This window comes from Camelus bactrianus, chromosome 6 (genome assembly GCF_048773025.1).
Source record: "Camelus bactrianus isolate YW-2024 breed Bactrian camel chromosome 6, ASM4877302v1, whole genome shotgun sequence".
NCBI lineage: Eukaryota > Metazoa > Chordata > Mammalia > Artiodactyla > Camelidae > Camelus > Camelus bactrianus.
Window position 1 is genome coordinate 55,156,660 of NC_133544.1, and position 14,182 is coordinate 55,170,841.

The 14,182-nt window shown below is 40.6% G+C and overlaps 1 protein-coding gene across 6 annotated transcripts in view; it reads right to left on the reverse strand.

The window, feature by feature from the left end:
- NPAS3 (neuronal PAS domain protein 3) overlaps window positions 1–14,182 on the reverse strand; it is a 794,663-nt gene that overhangs the window by 107,410 nt on the left and 673,071 nt on the right. For all 6 annotated transcript variants that reach the window (XM_074365668.1, XM_074365666.1, XM_074365667.1 and 3 more), the window contains one exon: window positions 13,765–13,939. In XM_074365668.1, the coding sequence (XP_074221769.1) occupies window positions 13,765–13,939 (175 nt within the window). The remainder of the gene's footprint in view (window positions 1–13,764; window positions 13,940–14,182) is intronic.

Genomic DNA, 14,182 nt, shown 5'->3' on the forward strand with positions numbered 1-14,182 from the left:
TGATAAAATACCTTGTCAGGGGCGACTGGATGGTTCAGGGGACTGGTAATGGGATATATAGAGCCTTTCACCCATAGGTCATTGGCTTGAATTCTGTCCAGGTTGGCAGTGACTAAAAGTCATTAACATCTCATGACTGCCTGGTGGCCTATGTGAAATGAGTTTCTTAATTTATTTATTTAAGTCCATATATAGGACCTGTGGCTAGGGCATCTGGGCACCTCTCTTGCCTTTACAGAAGCATTCCACCAGATCTGCACTCATTTCAGGTCTCAAGATTAGTGATGAACCGAAACCCTCCTACACAAAATAAATTGACTCATTTAAAGTTCAAACCAATAGCTGGGTGCTTCCACCCAATTTTCCAGCACAGACCAGAGGGTGTATGAAAGCTGATTTGATAATAAAAGGAGCCGTAGGTTGTAGAGACTTAACATTCCCTTCGGCATCACTTGGTTTTTTGTGAAGCATAATCTATGCTGTGGCTGTGGCCACACTGTCGTGGCCCAGCTAGATGAAAAGGGAGAATATAGCAAGCACATAGTATATGCTGTGCGGCAGCTAAATCTTTGGGTCATAAGCAGAACACATTTTAATAGGCCGGGCTGGAAGCTGCAAACCCTTGGAGACCAGCATTGAGATACTTGGAAACGGGGGAGTAAGCAGGCAGAGCTTGGTGTTCAGAATCCAGAAACAGTGGGATAGACCTCTGAGAGTAAGAATGAGGCACCTCTGTTATGCTGTAAGAAAACTGAGTATACAAAAAATGTGAATCTGCAAAACAGTATCTGTTGTGCATTAGCAAGGTTGGAGGAAGGTACATTTCCAAGAGAGTCTTTCCCCTTAAATGGAGCCTTTCCAAATGGACTCCATTCAAGGTGTGTGTGTGTGTGTGTGTGTGTGTGTGTGTGTTCAGAAGCACACCTTTGGGTACTGTGATCCATGGAGACTAGAATTGGGGCTGTTTAAGAGAGATAGCTGGAACACGGTGACAATGTAGCCCAAATTCAAGCCTTTCAAGTTGGCACAGGAGCCAACTTTGTCACCTAAGCCCTGGCCAGACTTTCCATAAGGAATAACTTTGGTAATAAGTTATTAACAAAATTAATAATAATAATGATGATACTCATTGAACCCTTACAACGTGCCATGCTACTGCTCTAAGCATTTTAAATGTACTAAAAATGGGCAGCCACAGTCATACCCTCACACCAGAATCTACTGGTGTGTGGCTCTGCTGAGTGGGAAACCACAGACGTCCATGCTCTGCCTATTAAGTGAAGACCAGGGAGGACAGGGTGGAAGAGGGATGTGAGACCCGCCGATCAGAGCCCAGGGCTGCTTTGAAAACTGTGAAATGTGGAGCTGACAGGTCTTGTCTTGGAACTTTTCAGTGAATTACTAGATTCATCTAGGAGCTCACCTTTAGGAAAGCTTGCAGGGCACCCCGAGGACTGAGGAGAGACATTTGGGAGAGCTATCAGAGGAAATGGATGATTCAACCTCAGAGCCACATGGCTGGGCTGCGATCCTGCCTGCAGGAGTGACTTGGAGGAAGAGCCTGGCATGGACGGGGAGGGGTGGCACCCGGGTAGCAGAAACAAGATCGTGGGCCTCATTACATGTTTCTGGGATGTTAGTTTCTCTCTAAAGAAAAGTTTCCCATAGTTAAATAAATTGGGAAAGGCTAGTTCAAACAAAATAAATAGACTCAGTGATGACACAAATGTCAAACCTTCACTAAGGTAATGTTCATTGCTTATCGTCAACGGGAAGATGGGCAACGAAGCCTTTTCCTCTGCTCTTTAACTAGGGGATCCTTTTCACAAAGAGCATTTCACAGGGCAGTTACAATAAAGAGCACGTTTTGGGAAGTACTGTCTTAGAGTCCGTGTTGCTCTGCATTTTAGAAAGCAGAGAAGACCCAACTGGTCCATTACAATCTGATGTAAGGATTCACCTCTTATTTATAAAATGGAGACCACTATTAACTAAGTCTTTGAACAGAAATCCTTCTGTTTAGATGGTTTATGTGAATAAAAGTGCTGTGAGAACAAGGACCTTCTGGGTAACTACCATATCCTCGATTCTAGGACAGAGCCTGGGTACATGCAATAAATAAATGGCTGGATGCATGAATGAGTGAGTGTTTTCTATATTTAGACTACTGGACTTATGGTATTTCTGTACTTTTATACCTCTTCTGCAAAATGGAAAGTATTTCCCTAAATATTGGTCAAATTTTAAATTCATTTTTATATTATCAATGAAATCAATTTCTACCTCATTTTGACTAACAGTAATTTGGGGGATCAACAGATACTTTTAATTCTCCTCCAGTGTCAACCAAGAGATGGCTGGACACAGGAGAGTTGAGTTTTAGGTTCTTTTTTTTTTTTTGACTTTGCAGTCATGAATTTTATATTTTAGTATGAGACAAAAATAGGTAAATTTTAAAAACACTACAATAAAATTGAAGGACTTATATCAATTGATTCTAACACTTAAAAAGCTGCAATAATTAAAATACATGGAATTACCAAAATGACTGAAACTTACATAAAAGGAATAGAATAGAGATTCACGATATAGACCTATCCATACATATATTTAGTTAATAATTTTGCAAAAGCAAGTCAAAAGAAGAAACAATGTCTTTTCAAAAGAGGATGCTAGGACAATTTGACAGCCATATGCAAATCATAAAATAATAAAATAAATAGAAGACTGTTAGCTCAAAGTGGATCATAGACTTACATTTAAATGTTGACATTATAAAATTTTTAGAAGAAACCATAGGATGAAATCTTTGTGCACTTGAATGTATAGGGATATCTCATTGTAATTTTAGTTTGCAATTTACTATGGCTAATGGTGTTGAACTTCTCTTCCTGAACCTGTTCACCATTCATATATCTTTTTTCATCAATTGTCTGTTACAGTCTTTTGTCCATTTTAAACTGGATCATTTTGTGTCTTATTATAGAGTTTTGAGAATATTTTATATATTTTGGATATAAGTTCGGATATAAGCCTATTAGAGTTTCAGTTTCTTTATGTCACAAATTTTACCACTGCTCTTACTGGTGGTGTTTTTATTTGGAGAGGACATCCCCTAACAAGTGAGAAACATTGATCAGCCGACTTATATTTTACTGAAGGCACAGATACGCTTTAATAAACCATAAGGAGGAACAGCTTTGAATCTTAAGGAAATTTGTATCTTAATATTTCATGATAAATAGCATATGCAATTTATAATTTTCAAATATTTCAAGATTTTATTACCAATTGATAAAAAAAAATGAGAGTGGACAGATGGTGTCATCAATTCTACTCATTTGAAAGCTTGAGACTTGTGTAATTTCTAGAATATTACCTATTAGCTCCTGGCTAAAGACTGACCACAAGGTACATTTCTACCTTTTTCCATTATCTTAGTTCCAAATCATCATTTCTTCCTTTGCAATAATTCTCAAGGTCTGCTCACTCACTTCTGGATTAAAGAAATGGCCTCTTGAATGGTTTCTAGTCTACTCTATGCAACACATCTTTCATATTCTTACAAAAACAAAGAATCAGGTATTAAGTCCAGTAAACATAAGTCACCTGCAGACAAGAATCAGCATAACACCAGGAAGACTGTTCTAACAGTCAGAGCTGCTGAGGGGGGATGGAGCATGCCCCAAGCTGGGGGCCTCAGGGAGGGGTTAGACAGCTATTATAGATGGATGTTGAGGAACAGCTTGGTGGAAAGGTTAAGAAGAGAAATTCTGGTGTCAACTTACTTGGGTTCAATTCTTAGGCTCTCCACCTACTACTAACTGTATGACTTTTTCCAAGTTAAAAAAAAAATTTGTTCTTTTCTTAGTTCCTTCATCTGTAAAATGGGAAAAATAATGGTACCTTCTTCATTGTATTTTGTGAGAAATGAGCTTAGTAGAGTGTTTGATACTTGGCAACTATGCGATGAATATTAGTAGTTATGCTGGATAGGGATTCAGGAGCCCATAGGTAGTTGTATATGACCCTCAAGGGAGGATCCTTCCGAATTCAAAATGTGGTTTGATATCTATGGGTGTTAATGTTTTCCTTGGGTCACTGCTCTTTTGAATGAGTTATAATCAGAACTTATCACACTGATCTCAGATGCTTTCCCTGGCACTCCAGGGGCTCCAAGATCTGGCTCCATCCTGAATAAGCATGCATCTTTGCCTCACTGGGGAAGACAGGGCTCCTTCCTGCCTCCTACAGGCAGTGTCCTCACTCCCACTTTGCTGCTTGAGATGAGTCTCCTGGAAGATCATGTCTCCCTCTTTGCTCTTAGGTTGGTTTTCATGCAAGTCATCTCTCCTCATCAAAGCCACCCACAATCATTTAGCCTCTCCCTGGTTTCTTACACCACTTGCCAGTTTCATGCCTCAGCTGGGGACAGCAGCACTAGCATTCTTTTTTCTCTGATAGTTGACTGTGTATAAGTCTTATCATGATCAGTTTCCTAAGGGCAAGTATCACATCTACCTCTTATCTTCTCCGTAAGCACCTAGCAAAGTGCTCAAAACAAAACACATGGCCTGAGTTCAAATCCCAGGGTCACAGTCGCCTCTAGTGTGAGGCAGGCCATTTACCATCTCTAATTTTGGTTTAGGCACATTTTGAGAAAAATTACTGGAAACATGCCTACTCATGTAATTGGAACATATAGGTAGAACGTAATAAAAGCTATCATTAACATTATTAGGATATTTGCAACAAGTTCTGGCTTGAGTAGAAAAAGCTAAAGGGCCAATTTTCCAAAGCCAGCATTTCCTGAATTTCAGTTAGTGAAATTTCAGTATGAGTAGGAGGGAGGCAGTTTGGGGGCCCCTCCCATTCAGAACACTCCTATAGAACCAGGGAGATCAGTAGAGATGAATTTATATTCCTGTGAATGTATCATGTAACAGGTATTTTTAAAGGCTAATTAAATAAACAAACAACCCCCCTCTCACCCCGGACAATATGTATCAAAGTCCCTGCCAGTCATGGTCTGTGTGTGTCTGGGCATGTCAGAGTAGCTTGCTCGCAAGGAAGCCATGTTCCTGGGTTGAATTTCAGGGCTGAAGTTTAACCTGAGTAGTTCAGCCAAGACCGCTAACAGCTGGGGCCTGTAATACAATGCTGCCTTGCTCCTACACCGCCGTGCCCTGTCATCCTCCTCCTCCTGCTTTGTATTAACGATCTGTCCCCTTCACATGATGGTCAGCTCCTGGAAGGCAGGGAATTTCATCTTTGTTTCCTCAGTGCTTTGTCTAATGTCTGACACATGACAGACATACAATCAATGGTCACTGAATAGTCTACATAATCCCGATTACCAGGTATGTCTGGGTCTTCAATGAAAATTCACTCTAATTAGTAACAACTAGGTCCCCTCTCAGGCTAGTTTTGTCAACAAACAGAAGATGGGTTGACGTTTGCCATGGGTCCCAAGAAGCCATGTCCATGGCTGTATGTCACGAGCAGGCACCTTCAGGAGCACGTGACCACCTCCTGATGACCTATTGCTCTTTTTCCATCTCACGCTTGCTTGGGACACTGGTTCTGAAAGGAAGAGCCTGGAGAAGGTGCACAGAGCCTGGCCGCACAGTGGCCAAGGTGGAGCAGAGGCCAAATGCACAGAGACAATTGTGGCTGCACTCCTGGCTGAGGAGACAGGTAGCTAATGGGGATTGAGAGACCCAGGGCTGAGTTTTGCCTGTAATTGATTCAGATCCTACTGTTCATTGTGGTGGAAGGAGTTTCAGTGTAGAGATGGAGGAGGAGAGAAGGATTAGCTGCAGGATTTTAGTTCTAAGTGAGAGAACATAGTCAAAAACAAAAGATGTTTTAACCCAATAAAATATGTGTGTGAGGGGATTGTTAGGTTGCTCTCAGGGCTTCAGAAACCCCTTGGAGAAAATTCCTCTGGTTCTGTACCTACCAGGGTTCTATCTCCTTTCTCTCTCCGGTTGCTAGGCTTCTCACCTATGCAACCCTAACACTGTACTCTTGCCTCTAATCTTGGCTGCTAAACTAACCTGTGTGGTTTGGGGCAAGCCACTTAGAATTTCCATCATTTCCCCCAGTCTGTAAAATAAGGATAACACGCTGACCTGCCTCAGAGGGACAGGGTGTGAATTAACTCCTGTAATTAGTGGTTTCTGTGCTCTGCATACACCAAGCGCAATATGAATGCCAACCATTGTCACAGTGGCCTGCAAATGCTTTGCTTCTAAAGCTATATTTGGGAATAACTGCTTACCAAAGAGTTGACAACTGCAAGTTGCAAACTTTACACAGAAGCAATATTTCCAGTATTTTCCCCAAGCAATCATGAGTAAATTGCTCACTAGGGGTGGAAATGGTTTCCAGCCGGTTCTGCCTCTTCTGATCTGTGCACCCTGCAAAGCTCAGTCAATGCCGGGTAACTGATCCTTCTTAAGTCTGCTGTTGAGCGTAGAGGAGGAATTCAGAATGGTATCATTTGGACAGGGATGAAATTTCTGTGCAGCCATATGTATTGAAGGCAGATAACTTGTGCTTTGTTCAAGGCAAGAGTTATAGAAATAGAATCTTTAATTTGTTAATATCCAGTGACAAAGACAGCCACGTTGTTTTTTATACGGAAGAACAGGTCATCCATTAACAACTTGTCTTGGGTTTCATTTTAGAAACTCTGAAATGTACCCCTTATTACCATAAGTAAAGGAAAGTCAAAATTATGACCTAGAAAGCTTGGTAAAACAACTTAAAAATAATGGGTTTAAAAAATTGATTTTCTAAACCTTCAATAGAAGGTTTATGGAAAAAAATGCTGCATATAAACTGAGTGAACCTATTGTGTATTTTGATCAGAGGCCTACGCTTCTATTATTGAACAAACCATTTGCTATCCTGTAAATACCGTTATATTAATTTATATAAAAGTTGCACTTTTTTGAGTTGCAACCACTGTGATCTAAATTTTGGAAGAGAAAGTTAGTTTCAGTATGGCAGACAGAGTTAGGGTGCCATCCAGCATCTCCCCTGGAAACTAAACGGAGGCTGCCTTTATGTAGCTAAGTGAGTCACCAACAGGGATTTTCACAGGTCAGGGTACCACGCCCCCAAGGATGCCTTGTGCTGCCGCAGAGCGTTCTCAGAGCTGGCCTGGAAGGGCGTAGCTCAGGTGCTGGGCCAGCAGACCCTAGTAGGAAGGACGGATTTCCCCTTATTTTCTTTAGCTCCCTCAGGCAAGATCCTAGAAGTACACACAAGGTTGCTTTGCAGCTGTTCTCACCATACACAGACAAGCACACAAAAATGTGAGCAAACACAACTTAGGGTTCTACGTGCTCTTAGGCCTTGCATACCAGAAGAAAGCACTGGGAAAATGTATTCCCTTCTGTGGCCATTCCAGGGGATCTTGTTTTAGCTTAGCTGAAGATAAAGGCGACATTTAAGAAAAGCCTACTTTCTGCAGGAAAAAAATGGTACTGTGTCAAGGTAGCTTTTTTTTAGGCAAAAGGAGCATTCTGAGTTTGGCGAGGCAGTCCCTATAGTAGTACTGGCTTGTTTTTGGAGAGTGTGTGTCATCTTCATTCAGGAGTGGCAAGAGATAGTTTTTATTTCATTTCAAAATAGCGATGTAAGGGAAATACATCATTTTGCAAATACAATTTTTGGATGAAAGCTGAGTTTATGTGTAAAGGATGTCTCTGGGTTATGGAAAGATGACTTTTTGTTAGGCTGCTATCTGACTATTAGAATTGACACATACATGTGCACACAAGTATTAACAGGAATCAGGCCAGGTTGGGGTAATCGTGAACTTGTCTGGCTCTTTGCTACAGCTACAGTAGAGATGCATTTCCTATTCAATCCAGCAGAGATAACCGTGATACATTATCTGATGGATTTATCTTTGCTTATATTGTATGAATATGGAAAGGAATTAAACGTGTGTTTACAGTTTGATAAACATTCAACATAAATTATACATTTTAATTTCATTTATTAGTTGGGGACTATGGAAAGCAGGAATTTCATTGCATACAAACTGCCATTCAGATTGAAGGATTAGCAGTTTCCTGAAAAGGTACACTAATTGTAGGAACAGAATTGATTTCTATCTCAAGTGAGTCATGACATGGTTTGTATTCAGAGCTTTAGAAAGGCAAAAGAGGGGCCAGTTCATCCTCATGACTATACAGTTCATATTTAACACTTCCTGTGGGTCTAACATTGTCATCGTGAGTAATTCTAGTGCTAATAAACCTATCATTTGACAACTTGAATATTGTCATTACCACACAAATTATCAAGCTCTATTTATGCCTAAAAGAACTTGGCCTGATCTTTTAGCATTAGCATGTGGAGCCGTCTCCATGATATTATCTTACCATACAATGACTCCAAAAATCTCACAGAGATTAATGGTGATAACATAATTCCAGAAAGTTGCCACTCTATATGTAGAAATATATTGGCAATAAAAACCAGTCACTGTGTGCCTTTCCCCAGTAGGGGATCTCTCACTTTTCTTTGATTTTTAAAGGCTTCAGATCAATAACTGGAGTGACATTATTAACAGCTCCCTCAGCACCTTGGCCAGCGCTAATATTAAATCCATTACACCTTCTGTTTGACATTTGCAGTACAGCAGAAAGTGCTGTAGATACAGTCACATTGTCTGGGGACTGAGGTTGGATGTGGGGTTAGTAAGATGGTTTCCCTTGCTTGACTTCTAAATTCAGTTCATTGATAGGAAACTTAAACCAATACCAAAAAAAAAAAAAAATCAAAGCATCTTCCCCTCCTACTCCAATCCTATACTAGGTAGTAAGTATTTCACCCATAAAAATACAATTATATCTCATGTCTAAGCAGCTTTTGAAATACAATATTGATCTGATCCTCAGATAAATTTTTACATTCTTTGTTGTTATTCCTAAACATTTGTGCCTTTAATTATATCACTTGTTATGAAAATCGTCTAACGAATGCAGAGGAATTGAGTTCCTGTAGAATCAGGAGCTGATCCCATTTACCACAGCACAGGGGCATAAGTAGAAAATGAAGATTATTTCTATTCAGGCAAGTACTCAACTTCTTCAGTTTTGCTTGCCTTTAAAATATTCAGGACGTAGAGTAGGTGTAAAAGCATAAAGATCATACTACTACAGTAATTATCTTAACCTCCCATAACAGGCTAGGTCTGCTTGAAAGTTTAGACAAAACACAATAGCCTCTACTTTAGATAGCCAATGGCTAACCATGTTGCCTCACTCTTCACCAAGAATACTGTCTCACACATTTTACTAAATTGTCTATATCCCAGTGCAGTATTGATTTCTCCCTCTGTGAGCTCGCACCCATTCAGTAAGCAGCAAGAACCTCGTATCCTGGCTGAATTCTCCCCGAACTGGGGCCCAGGTGTGTTACTCCCGACAGTGGTCCTATGGCTGGGAGCTGATGGTTATAGCTCGTGGGGAACAAACCACTGGAGACAGAAAGAAAATATTACGTTAAGTGAGAAACATGGCAGGGAAAGCGGTCTGTGAGGTTAAGTGAAAAAGCAGGCTACCAGAAGCATGTATGTTACGGTTTAATTTTAGTCAAACAAACAAAATCTAGAAGGCTATCTAGCATACACCTATAAGAACAGTGGTTATTTGGGGTGGAGGTGTGTTGGTCTTTATACTTGGTTTTCTGCATTCTCGAAATTTTTCACAATGGGCATGAGCTTTACAACTGGAAAAGATCAGTCTGTTTTAATGAGGAGGAAGAGGGAGGAAAACACAACAATTTTGATGACCTAACTCAGGGAATATTACTCTTTGCTTTCAGAATAGGGAAAAATTTCAAGTACCTCCAGGATTTCTTATTTATTAAGCATTTAAAAGATGTGGCACTAAGATTTGTTTTTTAAAATGATAGCACTCATAACCCCAAAATTATAGAATCGTTAAGAGTGATGAAAAGAGACAAGCAGATCTACAAAAACAAAATGAGCCACCCAAACATCTTGTTTCAGAGGTTGTGTGCCGCTCCCCCCCCGCCCCCCACCCACCCTGCCATCTTGCAGGAGCCACAGGAGCAGAGGCAAGGGTGCAGGCAGGACCCAAGCACAGAGCAATCTCTTCCAAAATGCTTGGACTCAAGCCCCTAAAGAAGCATGCTAGAACTTTATAACTTTTAAAAATAGGCTACCCATTTATTTTTCTTCCGCCTGCCTTTAGAGTTCTCTAAAAGAAAGAGCATATTTATCAACTATTAATGAATCTGCATACATATAAAATATTTATTTGGGTTTGCTGTCCAGTCAACAGCTTTTTTTCCCCTGTCTCATTATCTGGAGACTCATTCAAGACAAGACAATCACAGGGCTGGCAGGTCAAAGAAATAGAATTCCTATTATGGGACAGGATCACTGCCTCTTAGGCTGGTTTAGTCACTTATTTCCTTTTATTATAATGCCAAATGTTATTTAGATTTCAGTCACTTAGTAATGCTACACTGAACACATCGGGGCTTCTGAAAAATTCCATACCTACTAGTCCCTTCATTTTCATAATCACCACATATTGATATCCATTTTCCAACCAAATTACACCACTATTTAAGCAAGAATCTGTGTTTTATCAGAGTTTTAAAGATTATGATGTAGTGAACAACAGTCTTCAAAAATGTCCCTTCGTGTTATTAAGAATTAGAAAATCTTGTTAAAATTCTTTCAGCTTTTAAGAAACATAAGCCGCTTTGGGATGTAGTGCCTGACGTGGACTTTTAAAGTCATTCCCCTGGAGCAATGATCTGCATTAGTGAAGATATTTAGCTAAAGGTAGCATCCTACACTGCCTTTCAGTATTTGAGCAGTCAATCTAATTGCCTTTTTAAGACAAAGACTGAAAATCACCCAGACTCCAGAATCATACGGCAGAGACAGTTTAACACTCTAATGGTGAGACGTCTACTCTCCATCAAGGAAGAGACGCACTTCTCACGCGACTGCCGCTAATGAGCCCAAGTTGTTAAGGAACATGGAAAGCAGAATTCTGCATTTTCCCAGTTAGAATGGCTCAAGGAGGGCCAGGAAGGCAGGGGAACGAGCCCTGAGTAAATTTTCAATCACACTTCAGTGTTAAATGACAGAGTAACTGTAAAGGATATATGTTGTTTTTCTAATATCTAGAATTAAAGATGCTAAGTGAGAACTGAGTCCTGACAGTGTTCATGGAGCTGTTTTATGTAACCTGGTGCTTCACAGAAAGCATGGGATTCATCAGAGTTTTTATAATTAATCTCAAACCAGTTTGATTTTGACTAGCTTAGGGATACCCTAGCAGAGCTGCTTTGCAGGCTGTGGATTTTGTTTTTCCTCTTCCAGGGGACAAGTCACCCTTCACGGGTTTAGGGAGACATCAAGCGCAATATGGATCAACAGTGGGGTCTGGCTGCCAAGAGGACCCGCTTTAACCTGGGGCTGCATAACAGGAGTATAGTAGCCTAACCCGAGAAAGGTGACAGTCCCCCTGCTTTGTGCTCATCAGAATATATCTAGAGGCTACACAGTTCTCAGGGCCCTGTTTTTAGAGGGTCACCAACAAACAGGAGCATGGCCAGGGGAGGGGGACCCAAGTGGTGAGGGTCTTAGCCTTACACCACTGAATGGTGGCTGTGGACCTGGAGAGAAGGAAGGTGGGAGGAAGAATCTGGTGTCTCTGACTTCATGTATTTGAGAGGCTGTAATGGGGAGGAAGGAGTCAGTCTGAAATGTGGTCCCAGAGGGCAGACCTTGGGTTGGTGGGGGAGAAGTTGCAGCCAAGTCGATTCTGGCTCCATATCAGGAAGAACTTCCTATCAGACCTGCTGACCAACCGAGTGGGAAGCTTTGTGTGTTCCTGGGCTTCCAATCAGGAATGAGCAGAGATTGGAAGGGCCTCTGTTGGTTTTGCTGTAAAGGGATGGTTGCATAGGTTGGAGGTTGGATTCAAGGATTGTTGAAGATTCTTCTTAACTTGAGAGTTCGTGATTCAGGGCAACAAAGTCTACTTTTCCATGGCCTTAGTTGACATTAAGGTTGTAAATTTGATTTCTTATACACTGATTGTTTAAGAGTCATGAGCAACTCAGGTTTCCCAACCCAACTCCAAAATGAAAGAGTAGAGAACTATTTTCATGTGCTACTTCTCAAATATGCCCAGATGTGAACACTCTAATGACTCAAAAGCAGGTGCAAGGATCTCACTGACATATCTGTTCAGTAAAGCCAGCGAGCCATGGTACAAGAATATATGACTCCCCCTGACCTCCCAGAAGAAAATTATTTTCATTTTTAAATAGTAAAGAGTAGTCTTAAATACTCTTTTCTCATGCATGGGGCTCACCAGAGAAGAATGCTGACCAATACTCTAAAATAATGCCCTAGAAGCTGCAGTTAACTTAAACGGGGAAACATAGATTGATTCCAGATGGAATGAAAATACTTCCAAAAGAGGCAAGTATGTTTTTTTTTTCCCTTCTGTGTGAGCAACCATGCTGTAATTATTTCTAAGCAGGTCAAATAAAAGTGTTTTCTTGGAAGTATGTAGAGTTATTGTTAATCTTAAGATAGGGTTTCTCCATTTTTCTTTCATAAAATGCTTTTGTATTGCAAGCCTGTTTTAGAACAACATTATCAAGTAAAGTACAAACATCTTGAGAGTGCAAAAATAATTTCCCAAGTAAGCAAATAAAACTTTGCACTTCAAATCAGGCCTTGATTCATTAAAAATCTTAAACTTCTCATGAGAAAAATTAACATTTAAACCACTGCTGCTTGGCCAAGCACTCTACCACACAAGAATATGAAATATCTCCTCTAAAAAAGTACAAAAAGGACAAAACCACAAATGTGGAACTTCAATTAATTTAAAGCCCCAATCAGCAAAGAATAAATCCTTCGCAGATCTAATTACCAGCGCTCTCGGAAGACCCAGGCCGACCAGCCAATCTTCCCCGTGTTTGAACAGCTTGATGAACTAGGGGACTGATGGATATCAAGTCATTTTGTTTAATTTATAAATGGATTTTCCCCTAATACTTAAATTATCATCAGTACAACACAATGAAAATGGGAACATTCTGAATGCAAAGTCTATAAGAGTCCTGGAAGGAATCCCAATGAGGAATGTCACCTCTGCTCATTCCTCTATACAATTGATCTAATTAAATACTGAGGGTGGAAAGGCAGTTTAAAATGTAGCCATTTCTGTTTTCTTTTTAGCCTTAATTTATCTGTTCACATCTTTCAAGTACCTTCTGATACTAAAAAAAAAAAAAAAAAAAAAAAAAGAAAGAAACCAAGATTCTACAAGCCCCTAATACTTTTAATTCTCCACAAGCTAATATTCAAAAAGTCTTTGCTATAGATTTTGCTGAATAATAAATGAATGCATTACATTTCGCCATGGTAACAATAAAGAGGAAGAGAGCTTTCCAAATCTGAACCTTTTTCCTCCATTAATTTGAACGAGAAACTCAAGGAACGGGGACCTTCTGTATGTACTGTTCAACTGAAATTAGATCTCCGGATTATCCTTATTAAAATGTCTTCTTATTTTCAAATCTCTTCCTTATTTAATTACTGCACAGGACAGAAAGCTGCACAGAATTGTTAAATACCATCAGACCTATTTATAGTCTCTTCACACTGGCAACTTGAGCGCGATTATTGGCAAAGGTCCTGCCCACCAACCCACGCGCTGGGATTGCAAGTCCCACCTGGCTCGGGGGTCTCGGACTGCGAGGAGGAAGATGCTGAGCTGGCGCCATCTTCCGCGGTGCCCTGTGACAGGAGCCCCCGCCCCGGCGGGAGCTTCATGCCCAGCTGCTCTGCCATCTCCACGTGGTCCCCGGGGTGGACGTAGTCGAAGACGCTGCTGCCTGTCAGCTCCACCTGGGGTGGAAGAGAAAGAAAGAGTGGGAAAGAGTTGTCACAGGCTTTTCATTTTTCACATTCGGACCTACTGCTATGCAGCTTCTGAGCAGAAAAGGAAATGCAGGAAGCCCCCAGAAACAAGGCTGATTCTAAGACTTTATCCTCCAATGCTTAAGGATTCTTGAAATTGAAAGGTTTTTTCCCCCCCACATGTATTTATTTAGCAATTGTTTAGCCCAGTTTTTTCTCAAACACTCGTTT